Source organism: Geotrypetes seraphini, chromosome 11 (genome assembly GCF_902459505.1).
Source record: "Geotrypetes seraphini chromosome 11, aGeoSer1.1, whole genome shotgun sequence".
NCBI lineage: Eukaryota > Metazoa > Chordata > Amphibia > Gymnophiona > Dermophiidae > Geotrypetes > Geotrypetes seraphini.
In genome coordinates, this window is record NC_047094.1 from 56,884,909 (window position 1) to 56,899,212 (window position 14,304).

At 41.4% G+C, this 14,304-nt stretch overlaps 1 protein-coding gene across 3 annotated transcripts in view; it reads right to left on the minus strand.

Moving 5' to 3' along the window:
• Positions 1–14,304, minus strand: part of C11H16orf71 (chromosome 11 C16orf71 homolog) — a 282,532-nt gene that overhangs the window by 11,383 nt on the left and 256,845 nt on the right. For all 3 annotated transcript variants that reach the window (XM_033963852.1, XM_033963851.1, XM_033963853.1), the window contains one exon: positions 6,576–6,661. In XM_033963852.1, coding sequence (XP_033819743.1) covers positions 6,576–6,661 — 86 coding nt within the window. The remainder of the gene's footprint in view (positions 1–6,575; positions 6,662–14,304) is intronic.

Here is a 14,304-nt window from a genome sequence, read left to right on the forward strand (position 1 = left end):
AAGGTAGAAAGAGGAAAATTGGGCATAGAGAGGACAGAGGTAGAGATGCATGGGGAAGAGAAGGATGAGAGGGACAAATGTTGCATATGGTGATGGAGAGGGAACAGAGGGACAGATTGAAGGGGATTGCAAGGGGGAGGAATGTTGGACATAGTGATGGAGGGAGGGATGTGGCATTGTGCTAGAGAAGGGTGATAGAAGGAAAAATGGGCATGGGGCTGGTGGGCAGTGGTGAAAAATGCTGCACATGATCCCGGGGATGAGAAAGGGAGAAATGTTGGATGTGATAGCAGAGGGGGTGGGAGAGATGCCTGGATCTCTCAAGACAGATGGACAGTGAGAGAGAGGAAGAAAAATTGGACTCATGGAGGGACAAAGAGAGATGTTGGTTGGGGAAGGGAATGAAGTCTGGAGGAGATGAAGCATGCAGGAGGCAGAAAGTGTTGGACTCATGGAGAGAGAGATGGATGGGGAGGGAAGAAAGGAGGGAAGAAATGTCACACTCTGGGAAAGGGGGAGAGGGCAGAGAGTAAAAAGTTGAATTCATGGAGAGAGAGAGAGAGAGATGTTGGATGGGGGAGGGAATGAGGACTGGAGGAGAGGAAGCGTGCAGGAGGCAGAGAGAAAGAGATTTTGGACTAGTGGAAAGAAGGGAGAAATGTTGGATGTGTTCAGTAGAGGGAGTGGGAGACATTCACCCTGGATCTCTCTTTCTTTCCCCACTCCCTTTGCAGCAAGGGAGGGAATGAGAGAAGGGCAGTGAGAGAGAGAGGGAGACATGTTGCCAATGGGGGTGGAGGAGAGAGGAAGAAAAGTTGGCCTCATAGAGGGACATAGACAGATGTTGTTTAGGGAATGGAATGAGGTCTGGAGGAGAGGAAACATGCAGGAGGCATGCGGTGCCAGCGCCGCTCTCCCTCTCAGTGGGCCGGGCCGGTAAAAGAGGAGACTGTTGTGTGGTGACGTATAAGCGCGCATGTGCACTCTTGTGGCCACATCGCGACGGATCAGGGAACACGGCTTTAGAGTGTGCATGCGCGCTTACCATTTTATTATTATAGATGTAAAACTGCTTTGAATTTTGATAAGGCGGTATATCAAATTTTAAATAAACCTGAAACCTGAAACTATAAAGATAGTCCTGAAAACCATGGGAGATAAGAGCACCATGGGCCATTAAAAAAAAAAAACACCCCTTCACAGGATGCAGTCTCAGGGAATGACTTAAACCTGATTTTCTTCTCCAAAAGCCTGAGTGAAGAAGTGAGTTTTCAATTTAACCTTGAAAGTTTGGGAAGGCTCTTCTCTGCAGAGGGTGATTGGTAAAGCATTCCAAAATAAAGGAAAGAAATGAAAGAAAGCTGACTGCCGTGTTGACTTCAAATGTGCACGGGATGGTGGAGAGATCGATAATCTTTTCTCATATAGTGAACGCACTGGATAAGCTGAGTTCATTGATGTGACTGAGTTTGCAAGATAAGGTGGTGATATTTGAAACAGTGCATGATGAGTTAGAGTTAATACTTTAATTAAGAACATAAGAATTGCCGCTGCTGGGTCAGACCTGTGGTCCATCGTGCTCAGCAGTCCGCTCATGCGGCAACCCTTAGGTCAAAGACCAATGCCCTACCTTACCTGCGTACGTTCTGGTTCAGCAGGAACTTGTCTAATTTTGTCTTGAATCCCTGGAGGGTGTTTTCCCCTATAACAGCCTCTGGAAGAGATTTCCAGTTTTCTACCACTCTCTGGGTGAAGAAGAACTTCCTTACGTTTGTATGGAATCTATCCCCTTTCAACTTTAGAGAGTGCCATCTCGTTCTCTCTACCTTGGAGAGGGTGAAAAACCTGTCTTTATCTACTAAGTCTATTCCCTTCATTATCTTGAATGTTTCGATCATGTCCCCTCCCAGTCTCCTCTTTTCAAGGGAGAAGAGGCCCAGTTTCTCTAATCTCTCACTGTACGGCAACTCCTCCAGCCCCTTAACCATTTCAGTCGCTCTTCTCTGGACCCTTTCGAGTAGTACTGTGTCCTTCTTCATGTACAGCGACCAGTGATAACAGAATTTTATCAGGAGCCAATGGAGTTTTATTTTAGCAGAGGTGTAATATGATCAAATCTTTCCAAAAAATACTAGGACTAGAGAGCATGTGATGAAGCTACTATGTTGTAAATTTAAAACAAACCTAAGAAAATATTTCTTCACACAATGTGTAATTAAACTCTGGAATTCATTTCCAGAGAATGTGGTGAAATCAGTTAACTTAGTGGGGTTTAAAAAAGGTTTGGATAGTGTCCTAAAAGAGAAGTCCATTGGTCATTATTAAGATGGCTTGGAGAAATCCACTGCTTATTCCTAGGATAAGCAGCATAAAATTTGTTTTACTACTTGGGATCTAGCTAGGTACTTGGGACTTGGGTTGACCACTGTTGGAAACAGGATACTGGGCTTGATGGACCTTTGGTTCTGACGGTATTGGGTTTGTTGAGGGGGTGCTGGTAGGAGAGATTGGCAGTATAGCAATTCTTTTGTTCTTGAATGTTTTTCAGCAATAATGGAACATTATAGAAAACATCCAGGGCAAAGCTTTTTGAAGTATGGAGGACACATGTTGTTTAAATGATAATTTTGAATCTAGTATAATGCTTAAATATTTGAAGCTATTAACAGGATGCAGAGGAGAGTCTCAAAGAACAGGATTGGAAGGAATTGCTAAATGACCTAAGAACCATATTAGAGTAGTTTTAGAAGTATTTAGCACTAGTTTATGAAACCTAAGCCAATGATTCAAAATTTTGCAAGCAGTTTTGAAGTGGATTTTGATTAATGCAATTTGGCAAAGTCAGGAAAAGAAGCAAAATGGCGTTGGCATAAAAATGAAAACTGATGCAGGGCTAATAGGGTAATTACCTTTTTGAAAGCCTGATTACCTTGGGTGAAGATTTGTATATTCTAAGACGTTAGAAAGCTGTTTCATATTGATGCTGTTGGATGATGTTATCCATTTCTGTGGCTATAGTGGTATGAGTAAAGCTGTCTGTTTTTCATGCCTGAACAATAGTGGGTGTATGAGCAGAATGTATGCACGATTTATTCTGTTTTAAAACAGATTATGACAATTGTTAAGTGAATGTGTCATGTCTATTAAATAATGCAAATCATGCTAGTTTATGCAAAGGTGTTGCAGAATGAAAGAATCTCAAAATCTGCGCTACAGTTTCCTATCCCGTGCTGTACAACCTAAAAATGAGCTTTGATGAAAAGGAGTCTTGCCTATGAGGCTACATTTAGAACAAATAAGGCATCAGATGGCCTGAAGAACAAAAGGTCCTAAAAGAACCCGAACAGTATTAATTCAGTGGGGTTGACAATTCTAGATTTTAGGGCGCGAATGCAGTGAATTGCAATACATTTACTCAACTATAGTGTTGATTTATCAACATTATTACACAGAAAAACTAGTTTACATCATCATATGTATTAAACTAATGAGATGGAAAATATTGTGTGGTATTTTTAGCTCATGGTATACTTCTTCCACTACAATTTTCTTTCTTGTGGAAAACAGAAAAATGGTACAGCACTTGGACCAACTGAGGCCCAAAGTATCTACAATCCCCTAGAAAAAGATAAAGTCAAATCTTCATAGACATGTGATAACTTTGTATGGAAAACCTAAAGAACTACTGCAGGGCTGCCCAAGTCCGGTCCTCGAGATCTACTGACAGGCCAGGTTTTCAGGATATCCACAATGAATATGCATGAGAAAGATTTGCCTGCACTGCCTTCGTGGTATGCAAATCTCTCTCATGCATATTCATTGTGGATATCCTGAAAACCTGGCCTGCCAGTAGATCTCGAGGACCAGACTTGGGCAGCCCTGAGCTACTGGATCTAAGCACAGATAACAGATGGAGAAGAAACAGCAATTCCAAATACGATATTTACTGTTTATCTGTTTTCCTTTCTTTTTGACTTGTCTTTGCTAATAATAATAATAATTTTATTTTTATATACCGCCAAAGCCATAGTAGTTCGAGGTGGTTTACAACAAGAAGAGCTGGACAGTCAGCGAAAAAGAATAACAATGAAGTCTTTGGTTACACAAAGTCACAATGTAGGGATATCGAGTACATGTGATAAGAGTGTGGGGAAGGTTTAAGAGCTCTTGGTTACAAATCGGTTAAACAGGTTGGTTTTAACTAGTTTTCTGAAGTTAAGATAGGATGTGGAGTGCTAGATTATTTGAGTGTCCAAGTCTCTGATGGCTTAGTTGTGTTTGGTTGATCTCTGTTTTTGGAGTGCAAGAACAGCATGTGTGTGAGAAAGGATGGAGCATAGAGCAGTATATCAGTGTTTCTCAGTATGCTACTACTACACTTCCCCCTCCGTATTGCGGGGGTTAGGGGCAGAGCCGACCCGCAAATATGAAAAAAACGCAAATAATATTCAGGCCCCTAACTCCCACTTCCCCCAGCTATATTAAGCCCTGAAAGCCCCCCTTTAAGCCTTACCTGTTGGTCTAGCGGGTTTTCAGGCAGGAGCGATCTTCCCACGCTCCTGCCCCGTGCAGATCGCTCACAGGAAATGGCTGCCTTGAGCTCCTGTAGTCTCTCGAGCCATTTCCTGTGAGCAATCTGCACAGGGCAGGAGCATAGGAAGATTGCTCCTGCCCCGAAAACCCGCTAAGCCACCAGGCTTAAGGGGGGGCTTACAGGGCTTAAAATAGCCCGAAAAATGAAAGTGATTTTTTTTCTTTTAAAACCGCGAATAAGTGAATCCATAGATATGGAATTCGCGAATACGGAGGGGGAAGTGTACTACTTATCATTTCTATAATATTGAGAGAAGTGTGTGTAGGAAGGTAAAGGAAAGAAAGAGAGAGAGAGAGAGAGGGTTTCATCCAACAGCCCCTTCCCATTTCTTCAATAGTCCTAGCCATCTGCCAACCATCCTTTTCAGGAGCAGGAGATCCATTGGACAGATCCAGATAAAGTGTACACTCAAGAGTTGGCTAAGAGGAATGGAAAAACAAATCTCATCTATGTAAATACATTAGATATCTGAAACAAAAAGTCACACAATGTGCACTGTCCTTGCTCAAAACACTGTTCTGTCATGTGCAGGGCTATGGAGTCGGAGTTGAGGAGTCGGAGACAATTTTGGGTACTGGAGTCGGAGTCATGGGTACCAAAAACTGAGGAGTTGGAGTCGAAGGATTTATCTACCAACTCCACAGCCCTCCCAAGGCTGTGAAGTCGGAGACAATTTTGGGTACCTGGAGTCGGAGTCGTGGGTACCAGAAACTGAGGAGTTAAAGGATTCATCTACCGACTCCACAGCCCTGGTCATATGGCCTGCTAAGGCTCTCCCCATATCTCCCTGGCTTTTTCTGGGTTCCTTAATGGATATTACTACTACTATTAATTATTTCTATAGCGTTACCAGATGCACGCAGCGCTGCATAGAGTCACAAAGAGTAAGAAAACAGTCCCTGCTCGAAAGAGCTTACAATTTAAACAGGCAAGACAGACAAACAGGATATCATGGATACAGTTAAGGGGAACAGTTAATCAGCAGGCTGGGTTGGAGGGCAGAGGAGTAGGGTTAAGGATTGAAAGCTATATCAAAAAGGTGGGTTTTCAGTCTGCTTTTAAAAAAGGGAAGGGGATAGCATTAAGGGCAGATCACATATGATCTGAAAGACACTTTGATGCCTCTAGGAGTGGAGGAGAACACATTTGAAAGTCTAATCAGTTCATTATTCTTCATTAGCATGCCCATTACCATAATTTCCAAAGCAACTGTGGTTGTGATAGCCCCATTTACTATATCTTAAGAATCATGATACATGGCTAGTACATAGAATGAAGTGGTTATCACACTTTATTACCCAGCTCCTCAGAGGCATCACTCAGAATTTCATTGTTCACATCATGAAACCATTTGAAGAATGTCTGCATACAAAAGAATGCATTAACTAATAACTGTGCATTTCTATGGGCAATCTGCAGGCACCAGATTGAGTAGCTTTATTGTTTGCATGGTGCTGCCTGCTCACAGATTCCAATGGAAATCAACCCTTTAGAGCCAGGTCTTTTCCCACTCAAATGCTTCTCAGAATTCTCCAGTTTTGGTGCTCAGAATGCATAAGAAAAAGGGTGAGAAGTTTATAAGCCATCAGGCATTTTAAGGGTAAGCTGAAACCCTGTCCAATGAATGATACCTGTGGATCAGAGTTGCTTACTTCACATTAACTAATGGAACAGTATAAGGAAACTAATCTGAACCCAAGCCCGTAAACTGAAGAGGAAGGAACATCACTCTTCCTATGGCCTTGCAGCAGATTACGGCCTTACATTAGAGCTGGAGTTCTTACACAGGGTTTCTAAAACTGAAGGGCTTATGTGACAAGCTGATGCAAACAAAAGGAATCAGTACATAAATAATGGAGTCTTTGATGCCTTTGGGAAGTAGGTAACCTTGCAATAATCTGAATTTAAAGTGGATTATGCAGAAATAAACCAAAATTGGAGCAGCAGGCCTGACATGCTAATGATATATGTTCCTACTTACCTGTCCAGCAGGGATTCAAAGCAAGTAACCGCATTATCTCTTTGAGCTGCAATAACCAGGCAAGGGCCATCCATTAACAGTGAGCACTGCATTAGAAGGAGAATATGATTCTGTTATTGAGCAGAATAAGGACAAGAGAAGCTGCTGCAGGACACGAATTATCAACAGAAAGATGCTTTCTCACATACTTTCCTTTCTAGAATACTAGCATAATCAGATACAAATGTGTATATGTGGTTAAGTGTATGAACTTACACCACCCACAGAGCTGGAGTAAATGATCATGCCTAGATTTTGGAAATATAAGCATAACTTATAGAATTCTATATGTAAAAGTCCTACCTGTCAAATATAAGCTTCATAAAGCACAGTTACTTACTGTAACAGGTGTTATCCGGAGACAGCAGGGCAGATATTCTCACATATGGGTGACATCATCCACGGAGCCCAGTACGGATAGTCTTTAAAGTGAACTGTCACTTTAAATTTTTTAGAGCTTTGCAACTACCCACACTGCACATGCGCGACTGCCTTCTTGCCCGAAGAGGCTTGCGGTACCTCAGTTCCATAAGCAAGCTAAGAAGCCAACCAGGGGAGTTGGGTAGGATGTGAGAATATCTGCCTGCTATCTCCAGATAACACCTGTTACAGTAAGCAGGCAGCATATTCTCAAATATGGGACTCCCTAGCTTACTGTAATGGGATGGAGGGAGAGTTGGCCAATTAAGAGAATAAAGTTTATAATACTAGTAATGCTTGGCCGTAGTAACCATCCTGTCTGGAAAGAATTCCAGACAGTAGGGAGGGGAGAACGAGTGAACTGAGGACCAAGTAGCTGCGTTGCAGATTTCATCAATGGTAGCAGAACGCAAGAATGCAACTGAAACTGCATAGCTTGGACCTTAAAAGCGGTTACAGGATCACCAAGCATAGCAAAAAAAAAAATACATGCCACGAGCCATGTGGAAGTAGTTCTCTTGGTGACAGGCCGGTTCAACCGATTAGGATGGAAGGAGATGAACAGTTAAAGAGATGTTGTGGATCTGAGATCCTTGGAAGTAAGAAGCCAAAGCTCATTGACAGTCTAAGGTTTGAAGAGGTGTCTCATCAGAATGAGAATGCGGTTTTAGAAAGAAAACTGGTAACACGATGGATTGAGTTAGATGAAATTCTGAGACCACTTTGGAAAAAATTTAAGGACTCAGAAACTACCTCGTCATAATGGAAATGGAAAAGAGAGAATTCCATACCAACATGGAAAATGCACCAACGGAACGAGCAGTAAAAAGGAAAACAAAGCAGCCCTTGATAGCCAGAAGCCTAAGAAGGCAGGGCTAACAATAGAAGTGCTAACAATCTGGTTAGAAGAACTGCAAAAGGTGAAAGCACTGGATGTAGACTGAGAGAAGGACTGAGGTGAAAAAGACCCTTCAGAAACTCAGACACTAGAGGAAAACCAGAAGGGATGAATAGTTGACTAGAACAGGAAAAAATACCAAATGAACTCTGACCGAAGTGGTCTTAAAAACTGGAGTTGGACAAGAGTAGTTGAAATGCAACACCAAAATAAGAAAGAAGGTGTAAGATCTGAAGTGTAAAAAAGCAGAGTTAGCTGAAAACCATGACAACTTGAACTAAAAACAGTGCTAGAGAGAAATCACTCTGGAAAGAGTGAAAAAATTCCAATAGGATCAAGGTGAAGGCAAAGTATGTTGGAGCCTTCGAACCAGATGAAGCTGAAAAAGGGGAATAATGTGTAGTAGAAATAGTACAGAGAGTTCCCAAGGAAGTGGAAAAAACTAAGAAAGGAGATTCTGGTCCCGAGCAGGGACATAGGCGGTATATGAAACAACAAGGAAGAATACCAGGAGAGGTATGCGGCCAAAAAGTACCCCAGTGAAAATCTTGGAAACCTCTCAAAGAGGGAATACCAGATATATTATCTGCTCTTAAGTATATAATACAGTATAACAGGAACGATCTATATACTAGTAGGAAGGAAGACGTAACATAATTAAAACACGTATAACTCCCAGAAACAAGGAAAAAGAACTGATCCAGTGCAAAGTTGTGCATGAAGAGGTCTAACAGAAATGTAGTGACAGTTGAAAACAAAATTGACAATGTGCGAACCATGCACAAAAAATGAGGATCCATGCAGGACCGGAACAAGAAAGGCAGGAAAAAACATCCTAAAAAAGATATAGTGGCCTCCTCCTCCCCAACAGCCACTCTCAAACCTCCATATCCCTTAGATGAAAAAAAGGTAATGGAGTAAAACAAAAAACTTGTATAGAATGCTCCACAGAGGCATAGAGGGAGAGTCTTCAAATAAATGGCAGGCTGCTGGAAGGCGCCATAAGAAGTTTGATGGTACAGTTTTGAGGTATATTGCAGAGAAGATGCTGGTTGATCCTGCTATGACAAAGAGAACAAGGCCATAAATGCTATTGTGAGAGTATATAGCACTGGGAGAGCCCAGCCTTGATTTGACAACGGGATCCCAAAATAGCAAGAAACACCATCTAGAATCCTCATAGCACAGTAGAATGGTGAAGGAGATTTGGCAAAGGTGAAGCATAAAAAAATGTGCGAGGTGTATTCCAAACAGAAGAAGAACACTCATATCAAAGAGTCTACATGGAGCTCCAAGTATGCCAGTACGAAGAAATGAGAACATAAAAACAGGAAGCAGAAGAACTGGAACAGTGAGAAAAACAAGAGAAAAATTTCTCCACCAGAAACCATGAAAAACTATTTTATGCATTTTTGTTTCATTTTTCTTTTTAAATAGAAAAAAAACAAACAAAGAGAAAATGGGATTCAAATGGAATATTGCTACTCCTTCGGTTTTGGCCAGGTACTAGTGACCTGGATTGGCCACCGTGAGAACGGACTACTGGGCTTGATGGACCATTAGTCTGACCAAGTAAGGTTATTCTTATGTCCTTATCTAGAATCTCAATTGCTGGTAAGAATCTCTGGAATTCAGTTCCAGGCATAATGAGATTATGTCTTTCAAGAAATTGTTAAAACACAATTGTTTGTGGACGCCTTTCTCTAACTCTGTGGTTATTATTTGTTTTAGATTTAAAGAATTCTGTATTAAGGAAATTTTGTGGGGAAGATTGACTTATTTGTTTACTGTATTTTATAATGTTATGTTTATTATCATTTGTTATACCGCATCACCATATTACAGACCTCAGCGGTTTACATTCTAAATTATATCAAATACCAATCTCAGTGGTTTATATTATGAATTATATTAAATAATAATAATGAGAACTTTATACAAATAAGAGAAAAAAAGAGCAGACAATATAGAGTTCAAATTAAAAGAAAGAGAGGAGAATAAGAGCAGAAAGAGAATCAGAACATAAGGAAAAATAAATAGATAAAATATTAATAAGATTTACTCATAAACTGGACACATCAATCAAAAAATAAATTAAAAAAACAAGTATAATAAGAAGCAATAAAAATAACAGGGAGTAATTTTAAAAAATCTGTCATTATTGCAGCTTGGTCTCCACAGCAGGACAACTTCTGCAATCAGGACGGCTTGAAATTGTGGATGTAAATGTTTTGTACATCGTTTAGATTTAAGTGATTCATAAATTTTTAAAATAAATAAATAAACCTTCTGTGAAAATTGAAAGGACCACAGAACAAAGGTCCCGAAAAGTCAACCATGATGCAAAAATGGAAGAATCAAGTTGTGAGGAAAAAAGAACAGCTGTACTGTCAAGCCATATAAAAAAGAGGCCACTGAAAAACTGTTATGGAGCAGATAAATAATTCCACTGCAACCCCTATGGAGTTGGATGCCGAGAAGTAGAAGGCATAGAAGAGGTCTGGCGATGTGAAGAATCTTGTCTAGAAGATTTCTGCTGGGAAGGAGGCATAGACACTGCCCAAGCCTGCACATGTTGAGTTAATTTCTGTGCAGCCACTTCCACAGCATCCACAAAAAGCTCGTGTCCCAGTCATGTAATGTTGGCCAGTAACATAGTAGATGATGGCAGATAAAGACCCTAATGGTCAATCCAGTCTGCCCAACATGATTCAATTTAAATTTTTTCTTCTTAGCTATTTCTGGGCAAGAATACAAAGCTCTACCCGGTACTGTGCTTGGGTTCCAACTGCCGAAATCTCCATCAAAACCTACTCCAGCCCATCTACACCCTCCCAGACATTGAAGCCCTCTATAGCCCATCCTCCCCCAAATGGCCATTTACAGACCGTGCAAGTCTGCCCAGTACTGGCTTCAGTTCAATATTTAATATTATTTTCTGATTCTAGATCCTCTGTGTTCATCCCACGCTTCTTTGAACTCAGTCACAGTTTTACTCTCCACCACCTCTCTCGGGAGCGCATTCCAGGCATCCACCACCCTCTCCGTAAAGTAGAATTTCCTAACATTGCCCCTGAATCTACCACCCCTCAACCTCAAATTATGTCCTCTGGTTTTACCATTTTCCTTTCTCTGGAAAATATTTTTTTCTACGTTAATACCCTTCAAGTATTTGAATGTCTGAATCATATCTCCCCTGTCCCTCCTTTCCGCTAGGGTATACATATTCAGAGCTTCCAGTCTCTCCTCATACATCTTCTGGTGCAAGCCTCCTATCATTTTCGTCATCCTCCTCTGAATCGCTTCAACTCTTCTTACATCCTTCGCCAGATACGGTCTCCAAAACTGAACACAATACTCCAAGTGGGGCCTCACCAACGACCTGTACAGAGGCATCAACACCTTCTTCCTTCTACTGGCTACGCCTCTCTTTATACAGCCCAGCATCCTTCTGGCAGCAGCCACTGCCTTGTCACACTGTTTTTTCACCTTTAGATCTTCGGACACCGTCACCCCAAGGTCCCACTCCCCGTCTGTGCATATCAGCTTCTCATCTCCCAGCATATACGGTTCCTTCCGATTATTAATCCCCAAATGTATTACTTTGCATTTCTTTGCATTGAATTTTAGTTGCCAGGCATTAGATCATTCCTTTAACTTTTGCAGATCCTTTTTCATATTTTCAACTCCCTCTTCAGTGTCTACTCTGCCTTTTTGCAGATGATACCAAGATTTGTAACACCTTTTTCTTTCTAACCCTTCAGCAATGTCACTCACAAACATATTGAACAGGATCGGCCCCAGCACCGAACCCTGAGGGACTCCACTACTCACCTTTCCTTCCTCTGAGCAACTTCCATTAACCACCACCCTCTGGCATCTGTCCAACAACCAGTTTTTAACCCAGTTCACCACTTTGGGTCCTAACTTCAGCCCTTCAAGTTTGTTCAACAGCCTCCAATGAGGAATCTTATCAAAGGCTTTGCTGAAATCTAAGTAAATTACATCTCTAGATGTTGATATCCATGTCAGAAAGTCTGAGCCAAGCAAGGTGTCTCATAGCCACAGATAGATCAGATACTCTAGATGACAACTGAAAAGCATCATAGACTGACCTCGGGAGATACCTCACAGTTTGTGACTTCAGCGGATCCAGAACACTGCGGCTAGGTTGATCTTCGCAAAAAGCAAATTCGATCATGTTTCTCCACTTCTGTCAAAACTTCACTGGCTTCTGGTGATTTCTAGGATTCACCTTAAATGTACCTAATTTTCAATATTCTACATGCTTTCTTCCTCTCCTAATCCCACTATCCTGGAATTCTTCAAGACCTGACACTACCAGATCCGCCCACATACTCAAACTATCTTTCCCCTCGTTAAAAGGTGTCATGTATGCAGGTAAATTAGGGAAATCCCTTTTCTTCAAATTCACTGAGCTTTGGAATAACCTCCCTGCCCCGCTGCGGAACCTAGGTTCATTCTAATTATTCCGAAAGCATCTGAAAACCTGGCTTTTCTCCAAAATGTAAAGCTATCTATTTAAAATGTAAAGTTAGCTATCCTCTTCATAACCTCTAATTTCTTATTATGTCCTTCCCTCATTTACTGAATTACTTGGAAACCGTGTCGAGCTCTATCTTTATGGAGATGATGCGGTATACAAACTTAAGGTTTAGTTTAGTTTAGTTTAGTTTAGGGTATGAACAGTTTGTTAATAGTCCAGAAGTTGGTCAGGGAGAAGATGTTGCTCAAAAGATGACAAGTGTTGCACATGATGCTGGAGATGTTGAGACATATAAAAAGTATAATTAAGGACTCTGTTCATAGCCTGGAATCTAAATATTTCTTCAGTGTAGATTCCACCAGCAACAAGTGATGTGGAAGCTGAGGGTCAGTAAAGCCTACTGTAGAAAGAATTTTATAAAGAGAGTCCACATATTTTGGAGTACTGGTAGTAGACAACGGCATCTCCCAATTCCGAAAAAGAAACAGGAAATGCAAAGGTAGGGTGGGAGATTCCCTGAGAGGTTCTTGAAAGTAGAAAATATCTTGAAATAGAGAGGAAGTATCAGGCAAAAAGGACTTTACAAAGTTGAGTAATATAGGACGAGAAAGCAAGTTCCTCGGACTGAGATACGGTAGAAAAAAGCGCTGGATCAAAAGATTCAGGATCAGAAAAAGAAAGACCACACTCAGAATCTGACCTTCTAGGAGAATGGTGATGAGAAACCATATAACGCTTTCAGTACCGGTCCCATGAGGAAGAAGGAGAATGTCATCGTCACTTGAGAAAAGATGGACTATAGTCGATAGAACATTCTCTAAAAGATGGAGAATGATGTCTGGAATGGGACACTCAATGACCTGAAGAGCTGTGATGAGAAATAGAAAACTGAAGCTTTGGCTGTGCTGAAAAAGCAGCATCGGTACCTAGAGGCTCAATAAAAGTGCCTGGCAAATCAGCCGGTACCAAGGGAGATGATTGAAGCAGGTGCTCACAGTGTGATTTGAAGACCATGGCAATCTCCTTTACAAAGAATGCCTTGATCTTCTGCCGAAAAGACTGCAGGTAGGAGAGCCAAATGTTGGATCAGCAGATCGATGACATCATCTTGCGGCCTGCATCAACTCGATGCCATCGAGGCCTGCAGCTCCTGATGAATGATATGCACTGGTACTGAAGGCACTTCTGCCGGTACCAATGATGAGGCAGCTTGTTTCAGAGAGGGTGACCTCAATGAGGATACACCCCCTATAGGAGAAATAACCTAACTTCCCCAAAAAGAAGAGATCCCTTAATGCTGATGACGATTCAGGAGGCATTGATGATGCTGGCTCTGATGATTTGTCAATGTTCATGCCAAATAATCTCTTCTGCTAAAGGCTACAGGCTTTGATGTGGAACAGCAAAGACAGGAGTCAACGTTGTGCTCAGGAACTCAGACATTGTAAACACCAGCTATGTGGGTCTACAGCACTTTTTGAACCACATCGCAGATTTCAACAAGGGAAAAATTTTGTCCGCTAAATTAAACTCAATGGTGAAAGAAAAAAACAGAAAAACCAAAAGGCCAAACGACAACAAAAGAACGCAAAGTAGGAAGGCAGCACTGACTGAAAATGGAGTCATTAAAAAAATAGACTTCTTCACTCCGTGGAAAATGAAAAACTGAGGTACCATGAGCCTCTTCAGGGAGGAAGGCAGTCGCACATGAGCAGTGTGGGTAGTCGCAAAGCCCTAAAAAATGTAAAGTGACAGTTCACTTTTCAGACTATCCGTACCAGGCTCTGTGGATGACGTCACCTATATGTGAGAATATGCTGCCTGCTTGTCCTAGGATAAAATATGTAACAAAAAAAGGGGAAAAA